The 15,538-nt window shown below is 45.9% G+C and overlaps 1 protein-coding gene across 1 annotated transcript in view; it reads left to right on the forward strand.

The window, feature by feature from the left end:
* The window catches only part of LOC146860837 (choline kinase alpha-like), a 190,468-nt gene that overhangs the window by 93,205 nt on the left and 81,725 nt on the right, over window positions 1-15,538 (forward strand). Inside the window, exon 8 of the mRNA XM_085644801.1 lies at window positions 11,173-11,260. Within this exon, the coding sequence (XP_085500927.1) occupies window positions 11,173-11,260 (88 nt within the window). The remainder of the gene's footprint in view (window positions 1-11,172; window positions 11,261-15,538) is intronic.

Here is a 15,538-nt window from a genome sequence, read left to right on the forward strand (position 1 = left end):
AAAGAATTATTCCCCCAGATTGCCACCCTCTCCGGTGTGGAATTTAAATATTGTTCTTACCAGGCTCCTGGGTCTCCCATTCGAACCTCTACATAAATGTGAATTTCAGTTCCTCACATGGAAAGTCGCTTTCCTTGTCGCAATTACCTCTCTCAGAAGAGTGAGATCCAGGCTTTAACCATACAAGAACCATTCTTACGAATACACCGTAACAAAGTGGCTCTCAGAACAAATCCAAAATTCCTTCCCAAAGTAATCTCTGCCTTTCATCTTAACCAATCAGTTGAGTTACCAGTGTTTTTTCAAAACCCAGACTCCGTAGAAGAGAGCTCTTCACACACTAGACGTCAAAAGAGCACTACTTTATTACATTGACAGAACTAAACCCTTTAGAAAAACAAAACAACTGTTTGTAGCCTTCTCCCCACCTTATAAAGGTAACCCCATCTCCAAAGCTGGGATCGCGAGGTGGATAGTAAAATGCATTCAAATATGCTACCAAAAGGCTAAACGCACATTAACAATCCCCACCCCTAGAGCGCATTCAACACGCAAACTAGGGGCTTCTATGGCATTCTTAGGGAATATCCCCTTAGATGACATATCTAAAGCAGCAACATGGTCTACACCACACACCTTCACCAAACACTATTGTGTTGACGTGCAGGCTAAGCAACTGGCTTCTGTAGGCCAAGCTGTTCTTACAACACTTTTTCAAACTACTGCAACGGATACAGGTGACCACCGCTAAGGGAGACACTGCTGTACAGTCTATGCACAGTGTACGATCTGCAGCTCATATGCCTCGAACGGAAAATGCTACTTACCAGTATGCATCTGTTCTTGGCATGTAGAGCTGCAGATCCGTACACGCCCACCCACCTCCCCGGAACCTGTATCTGTTCCAGTATTATCTTGGATACATTCACATGGACATCTCTTCTAGTTCTTACTGACTCCATCATTTCCCATCATGGCGAAAAACAATCTGAGGATGGAGTCGATGCCCATGCGCACTGTCGTCCAAGGGAGGAGTCACCTCTCTCGTGACTACAAAAGACTTCTTCCAAGACAACAAGGTGCAAGCATCCGAGCCCAACACCAGATGGCAATCTATGCACAGTGTACGGATCAGCAGCTCTACATGCCAAGAACAGATGCATAATGGCAAGTAGCATTTTCCTTTAAGAGCATGCAGTGGTCCCATGGACCACTGCCTACACCTAAAAAATTAAACAAACCTTTTATTTTTATTTTTTAAATGCTTCTTTGTTTCCTTTAGGAAAACGGGCTGCAAGCAGTCAGTTATGGTGGTCTGCTGAGCCCAGCAGGCCACCATCCCTGGGAGTGCTAGCCATTCCCAATGGGATCGCAAACTACATCTACCTCATTAATATTAATGAGGCATGCAATTTGCGACCCCATTAGGAATCTCAAACCGTGTCTGAGACTCGCAAATTGTAAGGGTCGTACATCTGGCCCTGTGATCTGTCTTTGAGAGGAATTGACCATGTGGTAGCAGTTGAATCTGGATTTTAGCTGAACTGAGGCACAGTCTCTGGTGTCTGACACTAGTGACGGGTGTATTTTGAAATACATGACCAATTTGCTTCTAAAAAACATGTCACCTAAGGAGTAAGAGCTCTACACTCATGTCAGGATAACCTGAAAAGTCTTGCTTTTGCAGTTAGGCCAGAGTCCATTATTTCCTGCTATCTGACTACCACAGCCCTGCTGTATCACACAATGAAAATTAAGTAGGGATTACAAAAGTTGTATTTGTAGAGTATGCAGTTGCTTTAAGGAGAGTGTTCTCTTTTGACAAATGAGTTGTTTGTTATTTCCCAGCTCAGTGGCTCTCATTTTATCAACCTTTGAACGGTGGAAGACTGAGTTGGCCCATTGGACTTTGAACTTCTGATATACAGATTACTGCAGGAGATGCTTAATTCTTCTGAGCCCCACTTAATACAGTAATTTCAACACATTGAGAGACCAGCACAGCAAATTAATGCTGTACTCCCAATTGAAAAATTAATTATTGGAGGCCTGGTCGGTGTAGTAAACTTATTTGGTTTGTTTTTCAGGCCATGAGTGCTAACTATAGGAGTATGTGTTTAATGCAGTACCTTCATGAACAGTCTACACATCATGCAAGTCTGTTGTGTAATGGATTTGGGTGATATGTAGTTTTTAGCTGTAGTAGATGAGGTATTTTATGCTATTACTCAAGAGTTTTACCAGTCTGTACTGCACGTGCATTAACCTAATTTGCGAATACAGATTGCCTAGATTTATTTAGTTGTAGGAGGTGTTTATTTCGAAGGAGTAAGAGTGCTAGTGAAAAGGTCTGTGTAAAAACCAGTGAATTTGGAGCACATTCAGGAGCTGCTTGACCTCGACAGAACCAAGAGCATATATTCTCATATTCCAGTTACATTAAATCCTTGTTGTGGCCATAAAAATGTCAGGCTAGATACTGACCCTCTTAAATGTGATCTCCGTAGCAAAGCACAGAATTGAAATTGACAATTTTCTTTTGAACCACAATATTCATATATTTTTAAGAGAAACCTGACATAACGCTTAGGCACCAGATTTAGCTATAGTCAAATGATGTTTTCGACCACGTTCAGTCTGCGTTTAGACCATTACATAGCCCCGAAACAGCACTTTTGTCTGTCACTGAGCTTAGATGGATGTTGGACAAAGGTGACAGTTGCTTTGCTCTTATTAGATCTGTCTGAGCCTTCAAAACCATATCCTCTGTTAGACTTACATTTAATCAAGCAGGCATCTGTGTAAGCTCACTGTAATGACTTGCTTCTACTTAACTGACAGAAATCAAGGAGTACAATTGTCCTTTCATTGAGCTTTCCACCCAATAAATTAAGGCACTCCACACAGGTTGTCATTAAGTCTAGCTCTAATATATATATCACCCCTGGCCTTTTTGTAGATTCTTTACGACTTATGCCATGACACTGAGATGGCTGTTTGGCTTGATGACTCGGTAACAATACTAAGGAAAGCTTCAAATTATGTTTGTCCACAGTGGCATTTTGTATGCCAGTGAATGCGCTCAAGCTCAATTCCATAAAGATAGAAATTCTGGCTTTATATGATCCATCTGATATGTGGTGTACTAATTGGTTGTCTTCCCTTTTGGGGCCTGACCATCCCCCATTTCTTCCGTCAAAAACCTTGGATTTGTAATTGGCAATACGCTGTTATTTAAACAATACATACATCTCTGACCAGGGAATAGAATGCCCATCTTTGAGTCTCCGCACGGAAAGTAATCATTTGACTTTTAGGAAAGTATTGAACACCCAGATCTTCCCCAAATAGTGATGTTTTGTGCGTTCTGGCTTGCTTGCACAGAGCTGTGACCACTCCAGGTAACCGCACTCAAGTAATTTGTTAATAGAACATTAACATAACAGTAAGCAGCTTCGTCATTGAGCCGCTGCCCCCAGCACCACTCTGGTCACAGGTAGGTGTTCGAGGCCCTCCTCCACCCGCAGGCTCCTGCCTGCGCCTCATACCTGGTGGTCCAGTGGGAGAGCCTTGCTCTTCTGCCGGTCCGCTCTGCTAGCCTTGTCTGTTGTGCCTTTTTCCTTTTCTGCCCATTTGTGCACTTTTGCCTTTTTTTTTTGGTGCTTTGTACTCTTGCCTTTTTTTGTGCTTCGTGCTTTAACCTTTTTCTCTATCTGTGCTCTCTGTGTCTAGTTTGTCTCTTATTGTGCCTTTTTTTCACTCCTCTTGCCGTGTTTCCCACTTCCGCTGCCCCCACGGCCCCTGTCCCAGCCCCCCCTTGCCGGTTCCCGTATCTCAAATGCACTCCCTCACTGTTCCATACTTGATGGCTGCTACTGGTGCTCCAAAGTCAAGCCCGTCTAGGCCCGGCCAGCGCCAGGGACCCTGGTCCTCCGACCTCCCACTGCTACGACTCAGCTGCCCTCCACACACTCCACCCTGGAAGGAACAAAAGCTGCCAGTTGTCTATGCCGAACACCACCCAGTTCTCCTGCCGACACTGTAGCCCCACCTTCACCCACCTCCAGACCCCCACGGCCACCGCCCACCCTCTGGATGCAAGCACACCCAAAACCCTGAGCTGCATCCTCAACGTACACTCCCTGCACCAACATGCAGTAGAAATCTGTGACCACCTCAACACCCTGTCGCCAGACGTCTCCTTCCCCACAGAAATCTGGACCAACGCCACCTCAGCCCGACATCCCTACTAAATACAAGATCCAGATGCAGGACCGCCTCAAGCACCTGGCAGGAGGACTCCCCATCGTACACAAGAACTCCCTCTGACTCACTCCCTCCAGCACGAATGACTCCCGTCCCCCAAGGAACGCCTCCATTTCTAGATCCAGAATGACCCTATGCGGCACCCTCGCCTACATACCTCCCAGACTGCAAACCGTTTTCGCTGCAACAATTACTGACCTCATTTGGCCCCAAGCCATCGCCTCGATAGACTATGTACTGCTCAGAGATCTGAATTTCCACCTCGACAACCTCAGCGACCCTCAACTCCATCGCCCTCCTGGACAAACTCGCCAACATCGGACTGAAGCAGCTCGTCACTACCCCCACCCACAAGGCAGGACACACCCTCGACCCCATCTTCGAGGAGGAAATGACATCCTCTTCAGCCACACTACACAACCCCTCTGGACGGGCCACCACGGTGTACACTTCGCCTTCTCAAAACCCACCACACACAAACCTACACCACACCCCCAGCGCAGGAACTGGAGCAAGGCCACCAAAGAGCACCTCAACTCCACCCTCCTGCCACGACCGACGTCAACTCTGTAGCCAACAAACTCAACAGATTTATCACCGACTGCGCAGACAAGCTCGCCCCTCTCCGGAACTCCGACAGACAGCACACTACAGAAGCCACCTGGTTCACCACTGTTCTCTGAGAATCCAGACGCATCTGCAGACATCTCGAAAGTATGGAGAAACAGCAAAAGCATGGACCAGCTACAAGAACGCCATAACAGAGCACCACCAACTCATCAGATCCACTAAAAGGAACTTCATCCAGGACATGGTCCTTGCCAGCTCCAGCAACTCGAAGGAGCTCTTCAGCATCATGCAGAAATTCACTAAACCCCACAGCGAAGCCAGACGTCACGCCCTCCCAGGACCTCTGCAACAAACTCTGCTCCTACTTCCATCTCAAAATCAAATCCTTCTACGGCAACTTAAACGAGCAGATAGTTGACACCGAAGCCACACCTACTTCCAGCAACGCCAGCCTACCATACCCGCCTGGACCCGGTCTCTACAGAAGACACTGCCACGATCATAAAGAGCATTTACCGAGGAGCCCCCATGGACCTCTTACCGCCACACATCTTCCACAGAGCTGCCGCCACCATAGCACTGAACTACAACACCCCATCAACTCCACCTTCGAAACCGGCACATTCCCCGACGACTGGAAATGCGCAGAAGTCAAGCCCCTCCTCAAGAAGCCCTGCGCAGACCCGACGGGCCTCAAACTACAGACTCATCTCTCTCCTCCCCTTCGCAGTCACTGAGAAGATAGTCAACATCCAGCTCACGAACTTCATCGAAACTAACGCCATTGTCGACTCCCAATCCAGATTTCAATTTACTCCTCGACCTGGAGCGTGATTGTACAGCACACATGATGGCCACAACGCCATGGGCAAGGCAAATGTTGCTGGATACTATGGAAAGTTTTGGGCTGGTGGACGCTTGGAGATATCATTGCGCAGAGCGGGAGGGGAGCACACACTTTTCTGCACCCCATAACACATGGACACACCTGGATTACTGGTGCCTCTCCGAGGGGGTGGCAATATGGATACAGTTAGCCACCGGTCGCGCACATTGTCGGATCACTCCCCCATGTTGGTAAAGTTGAAGGTCCCTAGAGCAGGGGGGTAGAGCGTTCATGGAGATTTCCTGATATGGCCCTGAGAGATGCCGTTTTTACAACTGAACTGGGGGAAGCGATCACAGAGTACTTTTCGCTAAATGTAGGATCAGTGGAATCCAAGGCCACACTATGGGAAGTCTTTAAGCCATATACAAGAGCAGTGTGTATTTCAGAAAGCGCTGGGGTACTTGGGGATTTGCGATGTACACTTGCGCAGATAGAATCGCAGCTGGCTGAATTAGACGGTATAGAGGCAAATACCACAGGTCCCACTGATCTGTAACGCCATGCAGCACTGCTGACTGAATTTCGGGAGGCGACAGAGGGTGAGGCGCACTACCTTGGCTAATAGGCAGTGGCTAGGCGGTATAGGGAGGGCGAGAAGCAGGGAAGAACGTTAGCTAGGCTGATTCAACATTCCCATTGGCCGACATATATAGCGGAATTAACAGACCATGATGAAGTGCGGATTTCTGGTCGTGTAGTAATCATAGAGGAGGTGCTCACGTATTATACTGCATCAGGAGTTTTTGGCCGAGCCCTTCTCGGAGGACTAAGTCACTGAGGCTATTGATGCTCTGGATGGCTCCAAAGCACCAGGGCTTGACGGGTTTACGGGCTCTTTTTATAAGAAATACAACCCCGCATTGGTTGGGATACTTTAATGTTGCCGTACGAGAGGGGTGGGTTTGGGGTACCAGACTTTCAGATTTACTATATGGTAGCACAGACGAGATTTGCTCGGCACTGGTATCATGCAGATGTCTGGATCTCATATCACAGACCGCCACTCAACACTCTGCTGCTGGTAGGGTTTCCGCGAGACCCGCAAGATATCCAGACACTATCCACAACCAGCTGGGCATGGCATAAATTACTACAGTTAACTGGATCCCGCATATTATATTCATCTGCTCTGCCATTGGTGGGTAATGGCTGGGTTCCCATTTTACAGGAGGCCTTGGTAAAGCGCACATTGGCTGAATTTCAGCTGGTAACATTTGGCGACCTGTTCTCCAGCGGTCATATTTTCTTGCGCAAGGAGGACCCTCGCTTCAGAGAGGCCACTATAATGGATCACTTTGTGTTGCAGAGGCTCCAGAGGGCATTGCGTGCGAGCATGCATAGCTATCCATTGGAACCCCCTGAATTCCCAATACTGACAGGGGTTAATAGGCCTGGGTGGTAAATTCTGTTCCGCTGGTGGAATTTGGGCAATTTTGCGTTCCGCGGAGAACGCGGAATTGCCAAAAATTCCACGGCTTCGCAGAATTTCTGGCTTGTTCACACATTCAAAATGCGTGTTCGCGAGATATTTCCCCCCCCCGAGCATGCAAAAAGCGCTCGCAAACAGGAAAAAAGCATTGCAAACGGGCAGGACGATCAATTCCGCGTGTTCGCGGAACTCTGCGTGCTCGTGTCGATTTTTAACCGCTTCGAGGAGCTCTGTGTGGCGCAAATTCCGCCCACCCCTTGTTATTAAGGCAGCAGTGGCAATGCTTCCCTGTCGGTATGGGGGGTGCGGGCGGCTTGGGAACACGACCTGGGTCACCCACTTACAGATGCGCAGTGGGGTCAGTGCTGTACGTAAATACCCGGGTCTCCCCTAACCACCGGTACAAGCTACTGCACTTAAAGTTTTGTGGGGAGCGTATATGACACCCAGCAAAATACATCGTATCGACCCTTCTCGCCAGCATGAATGCCTGAAGTGCCGTTCCCAGAGGCCGATTTTGCACCTATTACATGGACTTGTACTAAGATTAAGGGCTATTGGAGGTCGGACTTTGGGGCAATGTCTCACATGATTGAAACAGAGGTTATATCCGTGCCCCTGATGGCACTGCTGGGGTACACGCAGGATCTCCCCAAATCGAAGTGGAGATTTGTCGCAATTGCTCTCCTCATCGCTTAACGCGAAGTGGCCATTAATTGGGGTAGCAAGCTTGCCCCCACACTGCATGCATGACTCCGTAGTATGACTTTTTGCAACACCACCAGTGACACAAATGTGCAACTACAGCCACCTGCAGCTAGGCCCGTAGATATCTAGCAGCCATTCCAATCCCACCTGCACACAATATGGGACATCAACAACACCCCTACACAGCCGAGGTTTTCGCCCATGGGAGCCGGAGGCAGTAGGGACACACCTGGGGTTATTGAACCATTGCAGGGATCTCAGTGACTATAACCAGATAGCCTGACCCTATGTAGTACAGACTTTTGTAACCATTGTTGTACTGTTCTAAATATGTATGTAACTTGGACGTGTAACTGTAATTTATTAACCATGCTATTCAACACTGCAATGCTATGTATTTTTCCTTTCTTTTTTGTAACCTTAATTAAAACCTTTAAATATTTGTTTTGCATACAATGCTAATATTAACCTGCAGATGTAGTATTTTGTTAAATATGAAACTATACCATTTTTCGTCTCAAAACATAAAAATAAATATGAAAAAATACCAATAAGATGGCCAAAAAATAAATATAGACGGAAATGTTAAAAATAAATTTCATAAAACCGGGAGCCCTACATATATAGTCAGTTCAGATAGTTTGGCCGTAAAGAACACGTCATCCAGGAACTTCAGAAAATAGTTTATGGCCTATGTTTTGGTTGGTATACTCACGCACAGATTTCGCAGCCATACTCCTCTTTATCCTTTGCAAATTGTACAAAATCTCTGGCTGCCTCGCCCTCTGAACACATTTGTAGACTTTAAAGCACTAGTTCAATCACAAACTGCACCTCCCAATGTTTGTGGTACGATTCAAGAAGTACCGTGGTGCAGGCAAGATAAGGGTCTGCAGGATACCAGGAATAATACTCAATAAAATAAGTCTTGTAGACAAAACAAGATGTGTAAGACTCGTATAGTTAAATGGGAAAGGGCTGGTTGATCACTTCAAACACATGTTGGTGGGGACTTCATATGTGAGATACCTATTAGGGACTTGTTTTTCTAATTTGTTTTGTAATATAAACAATAGTTTTAGACTTTGTAAATCTGGAGTGGAGATTGTCATTTGGTGCAGTTAAATGTGGCAAGCCACTTCACTGTTATTTAACCAGAATGTGTTGACAACTTTATGGACATTTTGGTTACTAAATAGGCCTGTGAGTAGGTTAATCTTCCCATTTACATGAAACCACGCAAGTAAAGAATTAGCTTCCACTGTGAATTGCCCATATCTGCGTTTAATCCTGCACAATCCTGATGTTTTGCACACTGCATTTCTGGTAGGCAGCCCAGTGATTTAAAGACCTCAACAGTACGCAAACTGTAGCATCTGGTAACTGATATCCATATAAGAAATATAATTAAAAAGGAAACGCATAGAAATTAAAGAGATTGGAAAAGGTGCCTTCCACAATTGCCTCAGACGAACCTGAAGTGTTTAAATTTTCTGATAATGAGGATACTCCCAAACTCCTGATCATGGCTGTTCTAGCAGCATTTTCAAGATGCTCCAATCTGCATTTAATTTTGTCATTTTTAGAGATTGTGCAACAGCTTCAGGAGAAGCCCAAATAAAAGGGTATTCTACTCATAGTACGCCATGCTCTGGTGATCTGCCTAGGAGCATATTCATAGGAATGGCTATTATACAACCAGCCGTAGCATGTTTGGGGGGAAAGGTTCCACTCCGAAGCTTAAACAGCCAGTAGAAATCGGCACCGGGAAACTGTTGAGTCTAGCCAAGAGCTGCACATTAGCAACGCATGGAAGTGGGTGCTTTAGGCTTGGTGAATGTAACTTGTTAACTCTACTTGTAGAAAAAACATGAAAGTTACAAGAGGACATCAAATAAGGGGATATGTAGACAGTCATTGTTTTTAGCCCAGGCTTTAATAGGAAGGATGTCCTTGACAGCTCTGCTCTTATCGTTAGCTCTCTGCCCTTTACCTGGATGTCCAGGGAGCAGAGGAGAGATTTAAGAGTTTAGGATAGAGGTAGGCCAGTATTAATTGTCACATAGCTGACAACTTTAGCTTGTGGCGGCTAGAGAAAGGAGATCACGGACAGGCGTGGGGAAGAGTAACTGTCCCACTAATGTGCAGTTGAAGCAAATGCTGCTTCATTAGCCCAGCATGGCGGCAGACATTGCAAGACTAATTATTCAAAGGAAAATATTCCTTACAATCTGGCAGCACTTTCAATAAATGAAATGAGGGGGGGAAAACTCCGCAAAGCTAATGTTGACTAGTTGCAGTCAGTTTTAGCAAAGCAGGTTGGACTGTTGCTTATTAATCTTTTTACTTCCAGTGACTTGTGCAAACACCACTTTTACTATGCCTTGATGATGACCCAGTTATTTGATTGCAGATGTAGTTTGCACCCCCATTTGACATCCCTCGCAGGTCTCACGTCACACACCTGACACCAGCCAAGAATGGCTATTCTATTCTGTACCTAGCTATTTAACCAGTTGAGCAGGTGGCATGTCAGACCACTTAATTCACTGTGTAGAACACATACTGCATCGGTCTCGGTTATTCATCATCACAAGCTCAGCAAAATATTGCGGCTCTACTAGTCACTGGGTCTTCTCTCATTGGATCTAATGCTGATAAATAGGTAAACCGTCCCCAGTGTCTTTATGACCTCTGTTGCATTTGACCGCTTAAAGAACCAGATAAGTCATTCTAGCACCTAAAACCATCTTGAATCAGAGGCAATCTGCAAGACATCTGGTAGGACTATCTCATCACATGGCAGAGGGTAACAAAGGACAAATGAGTGCTAGATAGTTTGCAGAGTGAGTAACAGATGGGTGCTAGATAGTGTGCAAAATGGGCACAAAAATCAGTGTTTGGTTCCTCTCACCAGATTTTACTGGAGTGGGCTGAGCCCATCAATTTGGACTACTTGATACAGGAATTTTAAATCTTATTCAAAGCAGGTCCCAAAAAAGAAACCAAGAGGTTCAGACCTGCCTTTTTCATTTCATGGAGGGCCTAAATGAGATGCACAGTGGTGCCATTGAGGATTTTTAAAAGGGGAGCTTTCTACTTTGCAAGATATTTTTGGTGCTGTCTGTAACCACAGATGATTCCAAACTTGTTAAGGAGATAGAGGACTTGAGAGTCCCAAATCATCAACAGGAAGGTAATGTTTCCTTTTCTAAAATGTATCAGACACCTTAACATCCTCAAACAAGCATGTTGGTTTTATGTTCAACCCTCCTTTGTAACTTTTGTTTATCCTGCTTACTTCTTTCAGGTAATATTTTACTCCTTGATGGTCGGGAAAATTCGCCGAAACAAAGACTGATGTTGATCGACTTTGAATATAGCAGCTACAATTATAGGTATGTTTTTTATTAATATCTACTGTTGCAATATATTTAGTAGATGACTGTTGACAAAAAAACGACATCGGTCATGTCACTAATAATGTGGTCTACCGTGTATTATTCTTAGCCAAGCCTTTCATGTTTGGGCCCGGTAACTTGGAAAGAAGGAGCCATCCCAACCCAAATTCAATTGTTGGGTAGGCCTAGCAGCATTATGATGTTTTGTTGCTCTCTCCATAGGTCACTGATTTAAATGTTCTGCTATCTGATATTTACAAAGCACTTGTTCACCCGAGGGTATTGTGGCGTTAACCTTGAGAGAGGGATTCATATACTAGAGCGTGAGGCTCACCTTAAGAGTTCAAATCAAATGCTTTCCTATAAAGATCCAGGTCTTTGTTAAAGAAGTCCTGAAGGTTTTTATTTTAGTAAGGGATCGAATTTTCAGTGGGAGGGAGTTCCATGCTGTCTAGGCTACCACTGAAAACCTGCGACCTCCAACTCTTGATTGCAAATCATGTCACCACCAGGAGATTAGATGTAGACGAGTGTCGTTCCCTCTTCTAAGCATATCTCACCAGGAGATTGGTCAAGAAATCTGGGGCCATCCCATGCAAAGCCTTAAACTAAGCAGCTAAATTGAAATTAAATTCACTGCTTCACTAGTAACCAGTGTAGTAGTTTCAAGAGGTGTGTTATCTTTGAGGGGTCTTGATTATTTCCGCCATTGCGGCTGCTTTCTGAAGCAGTTGTAATCTTGCAATATCGCAGTTTGAGAGGCCATGGTTAATGCTATTTGCATAATCCAATCCCCAAACCGATGACCGTTGCCATAAGTCCTCATTGCATCAACAGAGAAAAATGCAGTTTCTTGAACAAAATAAAGTGACCCAGAAAAGGAGGGAGTCTCTTTCAGATATCTGGCACTCTAAACTCTGGAAAAGTCTTCAGCTTCATTTTCACCAGATTCCACCTGAAGCAGTCTTTTGAAAGCGATTGTAAACTTAGCTGTTTTAATAGCTTCTTCTCTCTGCAACCAAATATTGAAGACTTTTTCCTTGCGCTCAGACGCCTCATCTCGAGCAGCCATGCACCGTACAAATCCGAAACACAATCCTATCACTATTTATTGAGGCCCTCATTGATACCCCTTGGGGCATTTGGGCAAAACCGTGTTCATGACCATTGGTTAATCATCTAGTTGCTCACCGCCAGTATACCCAGCTTTTCTTATGCAACATCCTAGGCCAGAGCTTGGCGGTGCAGGCGTCTACCATTAAGGTAAATCCAAACGCCTTCCCCTACCAACCCATCTGATCATTAGTCAAAGCAAACCTTTGGCAATCGTAGGCTGGCTCTGAGATCAGTGTATGCCAACTGTCTTCTAGGCCACTACTCCAATGCGATTTTGGGACACAGTGGCACACGTTTTACCAGTAGTTCTGGATTACTTTCAGGCATCCTTTACTCACGTTATCCAGGATGGCCATGATGCAGTGAAAATTGTAATCCTTTTGTGCTTGAACACAACCAACTGCTTTGGTCATGAGACGGGTACCAGTGTAAAGCCACGCCTGGATGAGGTTTATGGGCTACTCCGGGGATGTACAAGCATCCCTAATGCCATTTGATAGTACTTACCTTTTTGGCGACAAGGCAGATTCAGCCATACAATGTTTTAAAGAGCGCAGGGCCAAATCACATTTGTCTCTCTCCGCCCCCATTAGCAAATTTCACCACATTTGTGAATATGGTAGGGGTTTCAGTTTCACCTCTGCCAGACTCCTGCCAATGCAGAAGGCCTTTCACCCATTTCGTGGCTGTGGTCTCAGCACACAGACAACGTCCAGGCCATCACCAACAATGTGCAGCTCAGTCACCCGTGCCTCTAGCATCCGCAGACACAAAACTACATTATTTGTCTTTGCTGTGTCTTCCAAACTGTACATTGGGGCTGCACTGGTTTCCATTTCTCATCCCCTGCACCTTCCACCATCAACAGAGTTGCTGGTGGACGACAACCTGTCTGTCTTGCAATAGAAGTTTAGGCCCTTTTGGCCAAAGGGGCCATAGAGAGTGTTCCGGTCTTAGCAGTTGGTACTGGTGTTACTCCTGCTACTTCCTTGTGCCGAAGGACAGAGTCCCAGGTCCTATTTTAGAACTTTTCCCTTTCAAAGCCTTTCTGCGAAAGGACAAATTCAGTAAGCTCGCGCTAGCACATATCTGGTCTGCCGTAGACCCCAGAGATCGGATGGTGGCATTGGACCTGCAGGATGTGCCAATTCTATGTCTTTGTCCTACAGGTCTGCAGGTGCTACATGAAGTTCATAGTGGGCAAGAAGCATTTTCAGTGTACATTGTTCTCCTTTGGCTTAAACAGTGCTCCTCTGATGTTCACGAAAGTTTTGGAAGAGTTCCCAGTGCATCTTCAGAGGTTTCCTCATCTCGACGGCTGACTGCTGAAGGCAGGCTTGCCCCAGGCTGTCATCAACCACCTCCACATAATTAGAAACCTAACCTCATTGGGGTTCATATCAATACACCAAAGTCACATGTGACTCTTTGCAATTGCTCCAGTTGATCAGAACTGCTCTGGATACAGTACGGTTTCATGCCTTTACCCCTGGAATAGAGGCTATGATCCCAATGTTTTCACTTTTGTCCTGGATCTGTGTGGATGAGTCCGATTTTGCCGGGTTTGTTGAAATACCCCCCCCCCCCCCCCCCCCCCTTTCAGCTTGTTGAAATAGTCCAGATCACACCGAAGAGCATCTGGTTCCCAATCCTCTTTGCTCGATTTTCTGGGTCAAGGAAAGCCAAGGCAGTGTAAAGATGGTAGGTCTCTAGAAGGAATGTTCTCTGTATAACATTCTGCTACACACTGGATAAGAAACCGTGCCCAGAAGGCTAAGTTGATACCAATGCGTTGGCATGCGGAGTCCCTGTCTGAGACCATGAAAAGGTGTGAGAAAGTGCCCTCTTTCTGCATGGTTGCCCCTACTTTTTGCTGAATTGCTGATGTGCTTTGACCGAGTGTGCCCTGGGCTCCTGCTAATCAGGTACCCATGGCCTATGTTCTTTCCCTAAAGCTGCATTGAAGCCTAAACTCAATTGGCTTTTCTGGCCACAGGTCAGCCCCTGGTAAATGGTACCACAGGTACCCAGGGCACAGTGACCAGAGAAGGTCTCTAAGGGCTGCAGCACTTATTGTGCCACCCTTAGGGGTCCTGTACCCTTACACTCTCGCACTGCTTTTGCAGGCTGCGTGTTTTGTTGCAGAACAAAGTGAAGAGTCGACATGGCACACATCTCTATGTGCGATGCCTACAACCCACTGCCCTGGCATAGATCAGTCACCCCTCTGGCTGGGTGCACTATACCAGTGGTGATGGTACAGGTGCATGCATGAGCCCTGTACCCCTGCGGTGTCTAAGGCCATACTTAGACATTGTAAGTGCAGTACTGCCATTAAGAGTATATGGTGCTGGGAGTTTGTCATTACGAACTCCACAACACCATAATGGGTGCACTGAAAACTGAGAAAGTTTGGTATCAAACTCCTCAGCACATTAAACCCACACTGATGCCAGTGTGGGATTTAATGAAAAATGCACACACATGGCATCTTAGAGATGCCCCCTAAAAACTAACCTACCACAAGTGTCCAGGCTGAGTGGCTGCTTTCAGCTGCCACCACCAGACATGTTTCTGGACGCCTGGGTCGAGAGCCTGCTGTTCTCTGGGGCTTGAAACAATGCACATCCTGAGACGAGGTGCCAAGCCTCCTCCTTCCCCAGGATGAGCAGGGTTCACGAAGGGGAAGCTTCAAAGGCTTGCCGCCTTTGTGAGCTTCCACAGGCCACTTGCTGCTCTCAGCAACTTGTCCCCACTATCCCCCATTGGATAACATTGGACCTCAGCACTCTGCCCCCAGCCGCCCTAGTGCCGCTGAGGGTGTAACCAGAGTGCATCCTTGACCCTGGGGGACCCCTGAGTCTATCCCTAGAACCTAAACTCCCACTACCAAATACTTGCCTCAAAACCGATAACACTATTTTCCTACGCAGGATGACATTGACTGTTTTTCTTGGAAAAGTTTCTAAGTGTGGAGTTTGAAAACCTAAAGAAATTCTTTACATTTGTACTATTTAACCAAAACGATTTTACTTACCTATTTACAGGAAATGTCCCAGAGTAGTATCCAGGCTTACTCTGAGTAAGCAAAGTAATCCAAAAGTAACTTTTCTGTAATGTTACTGAAAATACAATTCAAAGTATATGTACTGTATTCTG

Source organism: Triturus cristatus, chromosome 3_1 (assembly GCF_964204655.1).
Source record: "Triturus cristatus chromosome 3_1, aTriCri1.1, whole genome shotgun sequence".
Taxonomy (NCBI): domain Eukaryota; kingdom Metazoa; phylum Chordata; class Amphibia; order Caudata; family Salamandridae; genus Triturus; species Triturus cristatus.